The sequence below is a fragment of the Cavia porcellus genome, unplaced genomic scaffold, assembly GCF_034190915.1.
Source record: "Cavia porcellus strain 051 isolate PalLab524CR breed Dunkin Hartley unplaced genomic scaffold, mCavPor4.1 scaffold_17, whole genome shotgun sequence".
Lineage (NCBI taxonomy): Eukaryota > Metazoa > Chordata > Mammalia > Rodentia > Caviidae > Cavia > Cavia porcellus.
This window is the reverse complement of record NW_026947500.1, coordinates 1,207,335-1,223,285: the sequence shown is the minus strand read 5'-3', so window position 1 is coordinate 1,223,285 and position 15,951 is coordinate 1,207,335. Positions and strand designations below refer to the sequence as shown.

At 35.4% G+C, this 15,951-nt stretch overlaps 1 protein-coding gene across 1 annotated transcript in view; it reads right to left on the bottom strand.

Moving 5' to 3' along the window:
- Nucleotides 1-15,951, bottom strand: part of LOC100727084 (uncharacterized) — a 357,749-nt gene that overhangs the window by 197,547 nt on the left and 144,251 nt on the right. The window contains exon 6 of the mRNA XM_063229000.1: nt 7,145-7,223. Within this exon, the coding sequence (XP_063085070.1) occupies nt 7,145-7,223 (79 nt within the window). The remainder of the gene's footprint in view (nt 1-7,144; nt 7,224-15,951) is intronic.

Genomic DNA, 15,951 nt, shown 5'->3' with positions numbered 1-15,951 from the left:
ACTCTTGTCTTATTTTCATAATTTTTATAATTTATGTTTTTGGATGTTATGGCTGGTGTCTAGATGTTCCTCCCTCCCAAAGCTTTGTGCAACCCTAGGTAGGGCTTTTTCAGAGGTGGCTGGATTTAGAATGTGTTCACTGGGACTGATTCATGGTGCAACACTAGGATCAAGGCCACCAGGATTAAGGGCTGTGGGTGTTATCCACCATAAGTAGCCTGGATAAATATAAGGGATAGAAAGAGCAGTGGTTACTCTTGTTGCTTTGTTAACTTCCGCTGCCCATGAACGGTTTCTATTCTTTGATGCCTGTCTGTCTAGCCAGCCTGCCTGGGTCGAGTCATTGCAGCCTGAAATCTTTACAAATGGAACTAAATACACCTCTTCTCCCATAACTTGTGGATATGGGTAGTTTGTCTCAGCAACAAGTAACTAAGATAGATGTATTTTGGAATGAGGCAAAGCATAAAATCATGGATTAATTTGTCATGAAATTGTGATAGGAAATTTCATGAACATAAAAATATTATCATATATTCAGACAAATGAGTACAGTACATCTTTGTATGCTTCCTAGTGTCTACTCTAAAACAGGAAATATGATGGATTACTACCATTCATGATGAAGAATCTGTATATTACACTACACAATCCATAAATACCATTTCATTAGTGTCATGAAATGAATGTTTATATTCTCCAAAATTTGTATGTTGAGATACTAACTCATAACATGATGGCATTAGGAGATGGACTCTTTGAGCAGTAAGCCTCACGTGCTCACAGGTGGGGCTTGTGATAGTTGACTGCTGTATGGGGCATTGTACCTGGCCTTCTGTTGGGAGGCAGGAACTGATTGGCAAAGACAGGTTATTGTATGTAGGCCTACCCGGAAGAGTTTTTGTCCCTCCTTAGCTTCTCCTTTGGCTCTCTGCCTCCATCTGACATGCCTGAGCTCTGTCTTCTACCAATCCCTACCTGCCATACTGTCCTGTCTTGAAGCCAGCTGACTATGGACTGAAACGTGAGCCGAAACAAACCTATTATTTCCTCAAATTGCAGGTGTCAGGTTTTTGTCCCAAAAATAGGGAAAACAACTAAGACAAGAAGAAATTCATTCATGAGGATAGAATCTTCCTGAAAAGCATTATGTATTTAGAAGAAGAAACACAAAAACTTGTTCTTGCTCTCTATCTCTGCTAAAGATTCAGTGAGAAAAAAGCCACACAGATCACCTGATGTCTTCATCTTGTATTATCCAGCCACTAATGTGATAAGAAATAAATTTTTGTTGTAAAACATACCCAAGCTATGATATGTTGTTGCACAAAAACCAAAATCACCCAAGACAATTAGGCAAGACAAATATTACCCAATACAATATTCCAAGATGAATAATGTGGATCTTTAGATAAAGATGGGAAAAATAATAATGATTATAATAGAAGAGATCACATAAGCTGCTAATAGAAACTGTAGAGATTTTTATATGACATAATTTAATCTCTCAGTGAAATTAAAAGCAAAGAGTAAAATCATTTCTGTGAGGTCTAAGTACATTGCTGTATGGTCTTTATCTATGGTTGAGAATCTAGAGGATGAATACTTTGAATCTTTATATCACATCTAACTAAAGTCCAGATTTAGTAAAAAATGGCTTCGAGGCTGTGGTGGTGGCACATGTCTGCAATCCCAAGGCTAGAAAGGATGAAGCAGAAGGATAACTGCAAGTTCGAGGCCACCCTGGGCTACATTGTGAGTTCACGCCTAACCTATACTTCATAGTGAGATTTTGTGGAAGAGAGAAAGAGAGAGAGAGAGAGAGAGAGAGAGAGAGAGAGAGAGAGAGAGAGAGAGAGAGAGAGAGAAAGAAAGAAAGAAAGAAAGAAAGAAAGAAAGAAAGAAAGAAAGGGAGGTGTTGTCTTAGTTACATTTTACTGGTTGCTGAGACAAAATACCTGATGATCAAGGCTGGGAAAGGAAAGGTTTATTTCTTACAGTTTTTGAAGGTTTCAGTCCATACTCAGTTGGCTGCAAGGCAGGGTGGCATGGCAGACTGCAAAACAGCAAGCCAGTAAACTGGCAAGAGAGAGAGACACACCTTCTTGCTGCCATTACATTACATCCTGGCTCAACCCCTAGGCCAGTGTAGCACTCACACCCCCAATCCGAGAGCTAGACAATGAACCAGTCACAAATGCATAATGCAAATGCATGAGGCCCGGGGGCTACCAACATAAACCATGACAGATGGGTAACAGAAATTGTCTAAAAGATAAAGTCACTAGGCTGCTCCAAGTGGTAACAAAGTTATCAGTACATTTCTCTTTGGAGCTAGTATCAGGAAAGCACATAACAGTAGGTCAGGGTGTACAAATAAATAGCCAGAGAGGATTCAGACAAGCAAGGTTTGATAACAAGGCCAGCCAACATGTCAGGTTATAAATGAAAGAAGCTAAGTCTGGACAAAGGACATAAATGGTATCCAATTCCTTCAGCCATTAATTAATTTTACTCAAGCTTCATAGTATTTTTCCTGACTAGTAATTAAACATGACAAAATAGTATCAGATTTTTCGCAAAATCTGGAACGCAAACAATTTTAGATAAAGTCAAAGGATGTGAATGCTTGAAGGGCATAGGTATTTAGTATGGAGGTAACAGCTTTTTCTATAAAGACTAGATCTACAAATGATAAGTATGATATTTTCTGAACAAAATTAGAGTTTACATTGTGTTCCTACCCAAAAAGCAGAGTACTACCTAGAGAACACTTGGAATGCTGCAATGATATTCAAAATCCAGGTCACCAAATATCTGATTGATCTCCCAGTATGATCTCACATAGGTCACTAGGGGCCACAGAGGTTGGTCTTCCTCAGGGGATTGTAGAGAGGATGGATGGGATCTCAAACCTCTGCATGCATCTCTGTTTCAGGTTTAGGAAAGGACATCCTTCTTCTGATTACTCCAGAGACTCTGGAGGCCTCGAAGCAGAGCCAAGTCAGAATCCAGACAGAATCAGCGTTTTTAGAAAGGGAGCAATTGATCTAACAGGGGCAGATAAGCTAAAGAAAAAAATTCCCAGAGGAGACACAGCAGTAACCATGAAATTTTATAGTTCAAGGTTGGAGAAAGACGCTGCACTGGAAAGTACCACAACTTCGCATCTTTCCCACACAGAGACTCAAACTACAGGCCTGGGGTGGGAGATGTTACCAGCTGCTGGAGACCAAACTGTCACAATGGTTGCACACAGAAATACTGCAGTTTCAATACTGATTGTTAATACTGCACGAGAAATCTTATAATAGTAATTGGTAGTAAATTATGGGAGCCATTTAACAATGGTAGTTTAACTTGCAAAGCACAATAGTAAGTGTTAACAACAATTGTGATAACAATGTGCTCGCTAAAAATTGAACACATTCAAATCCAGATGAGACAAAGAAGTGGAAAAAATAGTTTACAGAGTGTCTAAAGCTTGAATAGGCACAGGTGTGATAACTAGAAGTCAATTCTAACTGAAGAAAGAATGGTTGGTAACTGCTAAGGATGTCAAAGATGTTTCAGAAATGCATACAAGATTCCTCAAAAGCTCTTCTTAATACACTCCATCAGTGCTCAGAACTGGCTGGATACGAGACTGATAAAAGTGATAATCAAGCAAGAAATTATTCAGAATGAGATATTGACAGAGAACTTAGAGAGCCCATTACATTTCAAAGATTCAATATAAAAATGTTTAGGAGAAAGGGCTTACAGCCGTCAAACATTAGTTTAATCTCTGCCTCTGCACTTTAGTGACATGTAGCTTTAGATCAGGTAACTAATGTTTTATCCTAACAGGTGAAAAGAAAGAAACTGTGGAACTATTAAATATCTTTTTACATTTTTTAAAAAAAATTAAAGAACCTAGAGTTTTTATATGTGGTTATATCAATATTCAAGATAATAGAATTTAAACTCAGAAACTTTAGTATTTACTCATTAATTTATATAAATTCAATAGAAATAACTCTACTGCACATTGACATAACATACTTATAAAATATAACTACATTGGCAAAAAAAAACAGTATGAAAGGTCATGTTTTATATTTTTACACATTTCTAATGTTTTGACTTAACAGAAGAGAGTTGAATTCTCACATCTGCCTCTGAATTCACTCTGTTGAAATAGGTTATTTTGGTTGAAGTGTAGGAAAAAATCTGGCTACCCAGAGAAATGTTTTTAGAGATGGAAAGGATGTTAACAGCCTTTAAAGATAATAGCGATGTTCTTATCTGATAGTATATCCAAATTTGACAAGTTGAAGCTTCTTAAAGGTTAGGTGTAAAGTGGAGTCTGAAACCGTATCAGTGAACTTTATGCAGTCTGTTACAATAAAGTTTACTGGTCTACCTTGCACCCGAAATGGATCTTTTACCCGGACAGCAGAACCACTTTTTGTAAACACCCCTTTATTTCTCAAAGCAAATTTTAAAATTATGTATTCAATAATCATGATGTAATATAATTAGTCCTTTTTACTATTTCATAAAATATTTTAAATTGGCTGTTGTTTGGTTTTTATTATTTGGTATCAGTTTATGGTGATGAAGAATACAATAACTTTGAGTACAATTTCTGGTCACTGCCTTCATTTATATTAAGGTTCATTCCACTCACAACTGTTTTATGCAATCAGTGCAATTGTCAATGTAATGAAAAAAACACCAATAGAAATATCCTCACAGAATGCTTACAAATGCCTTGTAAACACTAAGGGATCCACAGAACCACACTTTGAGAACTGCTGTTTCTATTTCACAAACACCAAACTCTGAGCATATACCAAGAAAATAATGAATCTGTGTGCCTATTCTACACAAGCTACAGTAAAATAAAAACAGTCATATGACCTCTGTCATCAAAGAACAAGAATTTACAGTCAGGTTTTACAGGTAAGACAGACACACAAGGACAATTCCAATGTGACCTGTGGCACCTTGCAACACTGCAGAGAGCTATGGATAGAGGCACAGAACAGATGTGGGGTCCCTCTCTCAAGGACTGAACATAGGAAGATGATATTCACCTTTCAAGTTTTAATGCATAAATACTAAATAATATGCTCGCCATATAAAACTAAAAACAAGTGTAAAACTTATTAAGAAAAAAATACTAGCGATAGTAACCTTGTCAGATTTAGCTACACTGCTAACCTGACATACATGAATTGTCTTTGTCAACAAATGCACAGTTCTTTTTACTAATCTGTAAATACCTCATATTTACTCAGTCATATGTATAGCTTTCAGCTCAGTATTATATTATGAAGATTATCCAAAAAAAAAATTGTACAAACTTCAGACACGTGACTTTTAATGATATTATGACATAACTGGATGGGTAAATCACATTCACTTAAGCATTCTCATTGATTACATTTTCAGTACTATGTGGTGTTCTGATAATTCAACATGAACATAAATTTGTTTCTGAGTGTCAGCTCATTTCCCTGAAGGTTTGTTCCCTCAAGTAGGAACACTGAGTAAAGGATAAAAATAGCTCTCAGATTCTTGCCATTTAAGCCCCACTTAGTTCAAGGAAGGCTCTGTTTGTTCAGTATAAAATACACATTTCTTCTTTTTTTTTTTCTCACAAGTTCCCACTAATTTTTAAGAAACAAGATTTTTCAATCAGGTTGAACACAGAGCAATTTCTGTCGTAACCCTGGATGCTCTTCCAGTGCAGGGATCCAGTACAGCTACTGAAGTCTGACAGAAAGAATCACAGCGTGTCTTAGAAATATGAAACCTCTAGAACATAGGAAAATCAAGTCTGTAATGGTTAGCCAAGAAAAGAATTGTCTAAGAGTCCTCATTCCTGAAGTAAAGTCATCCTTCCTGGGTGACATTAAAGAGCACCACAGGACAGTGTCCTCTCTACCCACCAGCAGCACTGTGCAAAGCCTCTGTCACCAAATTCTGTCCTTCACAGTTTTAAAATGAGAATGTTATGTTCAAGATATTTTAGACAGAGACCTATAACAGTGTAAAATAATCCAAGGCCAAGTAGATACACCAATTAAACTAGTCTTTGATTCAAAACATAAATAGTTAAGCATTACCAAATACTGGAGGAGTATAAACGCAAAGAATTACAGACAGAGAAGGATCCAACCCAAAAAGAGGACCACAGGCCAATCACCTTAATGAACGTAGACCCCAAAATGCTCAATGAATTACTGGCAAATAGAAAGCAGCAAATCATCAAAAAAATTATACACCACAATCAAATAGGGTTCATGTAAGGTCAGTGATGGTTCAACATATACAAATCAATAAGTGAAATATAACAAATCAGCAGAGGTAAGGACAATGTCAAATAATGGTTTCTACAGATAGAGATACAGCATTTGACAAAATCCAACACCCATCCATAACAAAAATCACTACAGAAAATTGGAATAGATGGTCTTTATCTCAATCTGATAAAAGCCATCTATGACAAACTGACAGCCAACATCATATTAAATGATCAAAAATTGAAAGCTTTCATTCTAAAATCAGGAACAAGACAAGGATGTCTACTATCACCACTCCTATTTAATATAATTCTGAAAATATTATCCAGAGCAATTAAATAAGAGAAAGAAATACAAGGAGTAAGGATAGGAAAAGAAATAGTTAATTATCATTATTCACATGATACTATATGTAGCACCCCAAAAACTTCTAGATTCAATAGCCAAATTCAGTGGCATAAGTGTTTGCAAAGTCACACTCAAAAATTTAGGGCATCCTATATACAATGACAAACTCACGGAGAGAGAAATTAGAAAAACTATGCCTTTCACAATAGCAATGAAAAAATGAAATATTCAACAATCAGTCTAATGAAAGAAGTAAAAGACCTTTACCCTGACAACTCTAGTACTCTGGTAAAGAGGTCTGAGAGCCTGTGGAGAAATGTAAAGAGATACCTTGCTCTTGAGTAGGAAGAGAAAAGACAGTGAAAGTGGCCATGCTCTCAAAATTGCTATTTAATGCAATCCTGACCAAAACAGCAATAGCCTACCATTCCTGTCTGCAAGAAAACAAAACCAAAAATCATGATTTTCAAATCTTAAAGGTCAGTCACAGTGGTAGCACACACCTGTAATCCCAGAACTCGGGAAGTTGTGGCAGGAGGCTTACAGTAAGGTCGAGGCCAGCTTGGGCTCCACAGCAAGACCCTGTAATAAAAAACAAAAACAAAAACAAAATCTCAAAGATCAGTGACACTGAATTTAAACCTTCATACACTGTCAAACAGATGTTGGGAAAAATAAAAATGCTTTGTAAATGCAAAGAAAAGTTTTTCATGCAACTCTTTTATTTGAAAAAGTTACTGAATCAGATTTTCCATCAACACAGAAGAAACTCCAAATGTAATGAGAATATGATGTAGTAGAAACAGGCAGCTGAGGGGGAAAACGAAGAAGAAGGGAACAAAATGAAAAAGAGAAACAATTTACAATTAGGGCCTAGAAGAGGATGCCTTTGAACAACAAAGTTATTGAGAAAAAAATACGTTTTCAAGGCTCTAATAACAAAGGCAATATTTGCAAAGATCTAATAGGACATCTGTCTTATAATATTACATATACATATGCACACAATCATGTTTTTAATTTTTTTTGGTTTTTTTAGCATCCATCAATAGCAAAGTACAAAATACTGTTACAGAAGACAATTTAATATTGTGAAAATTACATAAAATGGATGATGAAAGAGAGTTGGAAATAAACTATGACTCATTTTCTTGGACTTTATTGATAAGCAATGTTATATATAATACACACATACATATATATGAATAATACATCAAGAAACAAAAAACTTTCTACTAATAAACTAGTAGAAAGCTTAGGTGTTTTAAACCCATCATTTTTCATAAAGAAGTCTATCAATACAGTTTGAAATTGATAAAGATTCTGATGACTGCCAAAGTAGCAAAAAACACTAACAATAGTAGTCTGTATATTTTTTCTTAAATTTTTACACCTTAAAACTGTTGAAGATTTAATCACATGTGTAATAAATTTATATGTATATTTTCAAAATAAGCTTATATTTTTTCCTCTTATCCTTCCTGAAGACTATTATTTAAATTTTTGTTTAATTAATAAGAGAAAAATAACATCATGTTTTTGAGTACTTTTAAATATTTGTATCTGCATTTAGAACTTTATTTTTTAAGTATTTATGCCATGAGCTTGTACGGATACACTTTATTCATTTCAAAGAGCTCTACATGTATTATATAATCAAATCCCTGCTTATCTTACTTGTGGCAAACATACTGTCTGACTTATCATTTATCTCATAACAACATTTCTAGGGTATTTTTTTAATTAAAGCAAGTTTTTTCTTTAATACTGAGATGTTGTTTTTATACGTATAGCTTTTACATACCACCAGTTTCCAATGTCACATATTGCTACTTTTAAAATTCTTTGCCTACATTTGAATGTACATTTTTTCATAGCAAGAAATTGAGTGACTCTGAAATACTTCATGGACTAGAGATAAAACTTTAAGCTACTAAGAAATACCTAGAGTTGTAGAAGACACAGAGCCACTCTCTATTAGAGACATTACATTGAGGTCTCTTTGCACTCAAAATTACAATTCTCTTAGGCGAAGTATCTGTGAAGGACTAAGGTAGGGGGCAGTCTCCTACAGAGCCTCTGGGTGTCTGAAGACTCCGAGGTGTTTATTCAGTCAGGGTCACTGATCATGTCAGGAACTTGGACTTCACCTTCCTCCACAGGCTTCTCCTTTCACTGTTTTCACTGTCAGAAGAACTACAGAGTTCCATACAGTGATGAACAGCAAAATGCAATAGGTGAAAAATCTCAACTATAGGGTAAGGGAGGTACCTCACATAAGGGGCTGTATAATTCACATAACACTGGGGAGCCTCAGCCTAAAACGATTGAGGCCACCATGACTTGGTTGTAAAATGCCCACATAAGTCTCTTGATTTTGGAGGCAAGGCCTGCTTGGTGGTACAGGTCACTTGGGACGTGCCATGAAATAGTATGCTTTTGGCCTGGTTCCTCCCTCCATTCTGTGCTTCCTTCCCACTGTGGAGTGAACAGTTTTCTTGACCCACGCCCTTATATCATGATTTTTCTACAGGGAGCCGTTAATTATGGACTGAATTCTCTCAAAAATGTGAGCCATAAATAAACTTTATCTCCTTTAAATTACGGGTGTCAAATATTTTGTTCTACTGATAGCAAAGTGACTAATACAGAAAATTAACACCAGAAGTGGAATTGCTATGACTATCCTGATCATGAAATTTGGAACTGGTTTGTAGGAAAAGTTTGGAAAGATTTGGAGACGCAGGTTAAAGGAGACCCAGAATGCTCTAAATGAGTATGATGGGTAATTCTGACAGAAAATCAGAAGAGCAGAACACTGATCAGAATGCAGCATGTAAACACTATCTTCTTGAAGTTTCAGATGAAAATGAAGAAGACTGTACTAGAACACACTACGTGTTCCAAAATAGCAAAGAACATGTCTACATTTCATCCATGTCCTAAGACTTTGTATGCAGATGAATTTAGGGCAGTGGACTAATGAATCTAGTTAAGAAAATTTCAATGTCTTCTATGTTGCCTCATGGGTACTGCTGGCTGCTTTGAGCCACATTGATGGTGGGAATCAGGAGCAAACACCAGAGCTGAAAAATGTAGAAAGTTTTGCTGGTTGCCAGAAGCTAAGTGCCTGTAAAGCTGAGGCCAAGACAATATGGTAGCTGAAAAGATCACAGCAAAAAGAAGCCAAGTACTTTACATCAGGAAAATAGGAAAGATGGTTTGGATGCATCTCAGGAAATGGCCAGAGCCCCCTTTCATAAATTTAGGGGTATAAAAGGTAAATACCTTGAAGGACTGCTGTCAGAAGAGAGCCAGGGTCTCATCCTCTTCATTCAAGGTTTCAGAGTTTTTCCTCACATTCAACATCCACACACTGTTCAAGTGCTATAGTGATGGTCCAAGGTGCACAATACCTGCACACTTTAGTGTCAACCAAATGGTTCTGGTTTCTCACACATGTACAATAGAAGAACTGTGGGATTGGGAAACTACTACCGAGATTTTGAAAGAAGCTTGAGAGGCCAAAAAAATGTGCTCTTGAGAAACAGATGCATGAAGCTTTGAGATTGAAGCCAAAGGTATAGTACAGACCCCAAAAAGATGGAGACACAACAAAATGGACTGTCCCATGAGGAAAGCGACTTGCATTGAGTGGAGCCAGCCTGAGAGGTCATGTGGGCTGTCTCCAGCAATATTGTAGGGCAGGTATGCTCAAGTCCTCTGAAGCTCACATCTTTCCACAATTGTCCCAGGGGCCAGAAATAAGAGTCACAGATTTAATATTTGCTTTTTGGCTTCTGTCTTGGCTTTGATCTGATTCCTTTGTATTCTACAGTTCTTTCTTTTTAGAGTGGTAATTTTTATCCTAGAAAAATTCACTGTTATGTTGGAAGCATTTAAATTTCTTATTTTTATAGGGGCAAACTACTAAGGTTGCCTCAAGTCTCAAGAGGAGACTTTGGACTTGGATTTTTTAGCAATGCTGGAACTGTTACACTTCATTGACTTTCAGAAATAACATTTTTTTGGTAATAAAATGGACAGGAGTCTTTTGGGGCTCAAAGACAAAATATTATGATTTGGATTGAAAATTTCCCTTAAAACTCTCACATGTGTGTAAGTTGGTCCTGGCGAGAGGTGGCCGGTTACTAGGGCCATGACCTAGAAGGGTGCAGTCACCTCACATCCCTGGCTGCTTTGTTTGCTTTCTGCTGACCAGCCACCATGTGGTCAGCAGCTATTCTCTGCCACATCCTTCCACCACACTGCTTCTGCTTGGAGCCTGTCAACCATGAGCTGAATGCTAGGAAAACAGTTAACTTGTGATGTTGGCTATTTTGTGCCACAGACAGGAAAATGGATATTACAGAACCATAAAGTTCAATTTGTCCTCTTGCCCTGCTCTGCACAACACAGGTACTGGCACAAAGGTTTAAAGACAGAGTCATCAGCTTCTGAAAGTGGAATAATAAAAGGACAATTGTGGGTAAAGGAAAGGAGCTGGTCATCTTAATTTGTTCAAACCTCAGCAGAAAGGCAACCTCTGAAGGGTCCCAGTACTTGTGGAAGATCTGAAAAGCCCTCTAGATTTCCTTGACCAAGAGGGCTGTTCAGAAACCACATTACTAGCTTCATTTTTTTTCTTTTTAGAAAGAATAAAAACTCCCCTCCCAAAATAAGTGAACCTTTTAATTCACTTGGGATATTTACTTTTCAACTACATTTTAAAAGGAGCAGTGTCAAATAACCTAGGCAGATTTTTATTATTTCTGATAATGATTTTCCTATTAGAAAGTTCTTTTTAAACCTGACACATAGGTTAAATCTTCATAATGCTCTTAGTTATTTTCTAACAAGTCCATTTATTTTTTATTTTACTTTTTTCTGTTTAGTTCATGTGGTATTAATTTTATTATTAGTGTATGTATATATGGTATTGCTTAATTTTCTTCACCATACAAATGAACTTTGACAATATTTTATGCTCAAAAATTTATATTGTTCTTTTGTGGTTACACAGCATGCTAATTATGATGAGAACCCTTTATAAGTAATTAAAGGATTAGAAAACTTTATTCATAAAATACACAGGCACACATACTCACACACTTTTCCTCAGATCAAAGTATCTGCCCAAAAATTTGTCAGAATGTTTTTAGGTACAGATGAAATCAGAATGAAAGCTGATCAAGGTTCTTAAGAATATTTCATCAAGACCTTGGTAAAGATAAAATAACTTCACATGAAAGCACAACAGACTTTCACCGTTACTGAAATGACTTTGACACACAGCCAATACATGCTTCCTTTGCATAAAAATGGATGCCCATTATAATTTTCATCTCTTGATGAATTTACTCAAGATTAATTATGTCAGTGTTACTGTAACAATATTCTATGGGTTTTTTCTGTTTAATAGATAAGGCAATTCCTGGTCACCTAGTCCTACTTTATTGAGAATTCTTTTTTTTCCCCTATATGGGCTTTCAAAATCCATCCTCACCAGCATCTTTCCATTTTTAAATTTAATTTAATTTTATTACAGGGTTTTGATAAGCCACTCATTAACACAAGCTGAGTGTGAATTTAGGATCCAACTGCCCAGCCTCCCAATAAATATAATTCTAGCTAAAATTCTATTAATTTCTTTTGTTTTCTTGAGATTTGTATAAGTGTACAATCACAGTGTTTTCAATTAATAGTATCAAATTTATTTTCAGAATGTATTCCATTGACTTGAAATTTACTCACTTGTTTAAATTTTCAAAATAATAACCAGTCTCAATTTTTATCAACTATAGTTGGTGGAAAATCACTGGAATTTAATAGATTTGTTCAAAATGGCCTACATTTTAAAATGCTGGCAGGTATTAATCTATATGCCATCTTCAGACTTAATAATGTACTGATATATTAATACCACTCAATGTTGGACCATTTTTGCTTCTTAAAATAATTGCTCTAATTTAAAATAATGGTGGTATTGTGAACTGATTCTTTTCTTTGTCAGTATTTTACTCAGGACTTCTGTCTTTGTTTCTCAAACATGTAATGAGTACTTTTAAGTGTTAAAACAGTATTAAAATGATAGCAAAATTCCTGTGACAGTAACATGCAGTGTGCGTATTTGCGTATATATAAATGCATGTGGATGTACCTATATGTGTATGTGTTGTGTGGTACCTCAGTTAACAGGAAAAGCCTAAGAGATCATACAAGATTAATTCAGCAGGTTAGTCATCCCATCAGGACTGTAAACTCTTTCTTAGCTAGCTCCTACATCCTGTTTTCATTAAAGGCAAAAGCTTTCAAATTTTTTCTCACTGGATACCTCATGCTTGTAAAAATGGTTGCTAACACTTTAGTCAATATCATGAAGCCTTCCTTTTCTATTTGATCCTTATATTAGAATATGAATTTATTTTTCAGACTTTTCTCTTGCCAGATTTGTTATATTTGGTATCCTATTGTATAGTTTACTACTTCATAATATTTACAATGATTTATAACTTTTAATATTTTATATTCTCCAGTGATTTTCATCATGAACATAATGCTTATCTCTAAAATTTAAAGTATAGATACCAAATTGTCAATAAACAACAACAAACAAACAAACAACAAAAAACCCCACTATATCCTTGTTCTTTCCACCATGTAAGACAAGGAAGTAAACTATATTTAGCTGTGTTATCCTCTGCCTTATATTTTTTAGGTCTTCAGTTAATGTAATCAAAGGGCTTACTAGATTTTCAAGTAAATGATTATTACATGTTCACTGAATTTTACTATCAAATATAAAATGATCAATATCATTCAGTTTATTCGTTGAGCTAGTTCAAATTTTCTCATTTTGAACATCTCATTTTTAGTCATTTTAAATGACAGAAGTCCTGCTAACACTATTAATCTTTCAAAAGGGTATTTTTATTAATCTTTTAAATCTGAAATTTTCAATAATGAATAGCTAGACATACGAATCTTTTCAAAAATCTTGTGAAATGCATGGAGTCTTACCCAACTTAATTAATTTTTATCTCTTGTTATCACAAGTTGTTCCTCATATTTCAGCACAGATTGATTGTAAGTCTTAGCATTTAATAATTTTAGTTGTTTTCCCCTGTGTTCTAGTGGGAATTTTTAACGGAAACTGAAGAATCGCTCTACCATTTTACCCTGATCTTGCATATCAGCTTCCTATCTGAAAATAAATCTTATTGCTGAATATATATTAATATAATATATTTTCTTTTAAAAGTGTCAGAAAAAAAAGTGATGTAGAAAGAAAAAAAAGAAATACCAAGAATGAGATTCCAACTTTCTGTGACTTTGGATTGCTGCTGCACAGAAACATGAAGTGCACAAGGGCTGCGTGGGTGCGGTGGGCCGGCTGGAAGGACCCTGTAGAGAGCATTTTGTTGGCTTGGACAGCACTGCAGCTTAGCAGCCTACACTAGAGCACGGGAGTTTCTAAGATAAAAACTCACTCTCGATTGCACCCTTTCAGTCCAAATTTCAAAGAAATACTTTGAAGCTCTGCTTACAGACTGCAAACATAAAAACAAGTACAGCTTGCCCCATTCTCACTGTAAGAGTTAATTCACACTTACTTGATCACTAATAGAAACTCAGTGTCTTCCTCTTGTGCCTGATGGCACCTAAGCTTACTGATTGCTAGGGTCCCCTTATTAGATTTCCTAAAGTGTATGGATAATGAGATAAGACATTCTGGGGAATTAAAATGTTAATTATATGTACAGGCTAGTAAATATGTTCAGTGGTGTAACAGATTCATTATATAAGCTTAAATTATTATTACAAAGGTGAATGTCAAACATTCATGATACACTACCCTCATCAGAAAATATCGACAACCAAATTCAAATCAAATATTTTCAAAAAAATTAACTACAACTATAAAATTATTTTCATTTGCCTTAAATAATTCCAGAAGTGATCTCCTGATTCCAGAAGTATTCCTCTCCTCAACCTCAACACCTGTGTCCACTGCTCTTCCATTCAAAGAACTGAAGAAAATTTTCAGATAATCACAAAGGATTGGAATTCAATAACTTTAAGTATTTTACTAAGGTCATGAAGCTAAATAGTGACAAAGATAACAATCAAAATAATTGTCTCTGATATCAAAGCCTATTTTCTTTCTGTTATGATTCCATCACCTTTAAATAAATAAGAATAGTTACTACTTATTAATAATTTACCTTAGTTCCTATTCATTTATTATAATTACATCTCATAACCACCCTTCAAGAAGGCTTAATTTTTCCCACTTTAACCAAGAAGAAATTGAGACTCAGAAAGTTTTAAGAGTGCTATATTAACAAGTACTTGAGAAAATAAAAAATAATTCTCTTTAAATCACTGCAATTGTGGATAGCCAAGGTAGTAAGCATGAAATCTGTCTTGAAATATCTTTCAAAAAGATTATCATTGTATAGAGAGTTTGGAATACAAACAACTGAGTTAGAATTCTTGTTTCAAAAAGAAAAAAAAAAAAGTAGAAAGCTCTCCTGTGACCCAGACCAAAACAAGACATAGACAAGGACATGTTTATGTGGATTTTTCTGATACAGCACGCACATTTAGTAGTCAGGGAGGCACCAGAAGTAAATGGCACTTCCCATTTATAAATACTGTAACTCACTCCTCTCCGTGCTGGCTTCTCAGCTGCCCTCAGCATTTTGGGAAGAGGGAGGTCCCATTGAGCCAGTTACCATTTTGCTCAGAGCTACGGACAAGCTCTTTATAGCCCTATCTTCTTGTCCACTCCCTGGATGTGTGCCAGCTTTGCTCATGTGAAACATAAACAACTCCCATGCTGCAATTAAAGAGCACCCCAAAATACAAGACAAGATGAAATCGTACTGTTACGGGGACGAGTCAGTGAATGATGCTGCATCTTGTTCCTAGGTATGAGGGAAAGTAGCAGTGATAATGGAAGGAGTAAAATACGTTTGTTTACTCTAAAACATACATACATACTCCAAGTTATACCTTTCTAACTTGTTTGAAAAGCGTAAATATGATAATGATTGTTTAATCCATATGTACTAATTATTGAGTCCGATATTTTCTAATCATGTTTCAGGTTAATCAGAAAGGAGATCAGCCTTATCCAAATATCTATTCACCTCTTAATTATCAGGTTTGATTTCAGCTGACCTGGAAGAATGAAAATAATCCCTTTCCATTTTAGCTAGTAGCAGAAGCAAATTATTATTCTGTCAAAAATCCTACATTTATTCATTTATTTATTCATTTATTAATTTTATGTTATATTCAATCT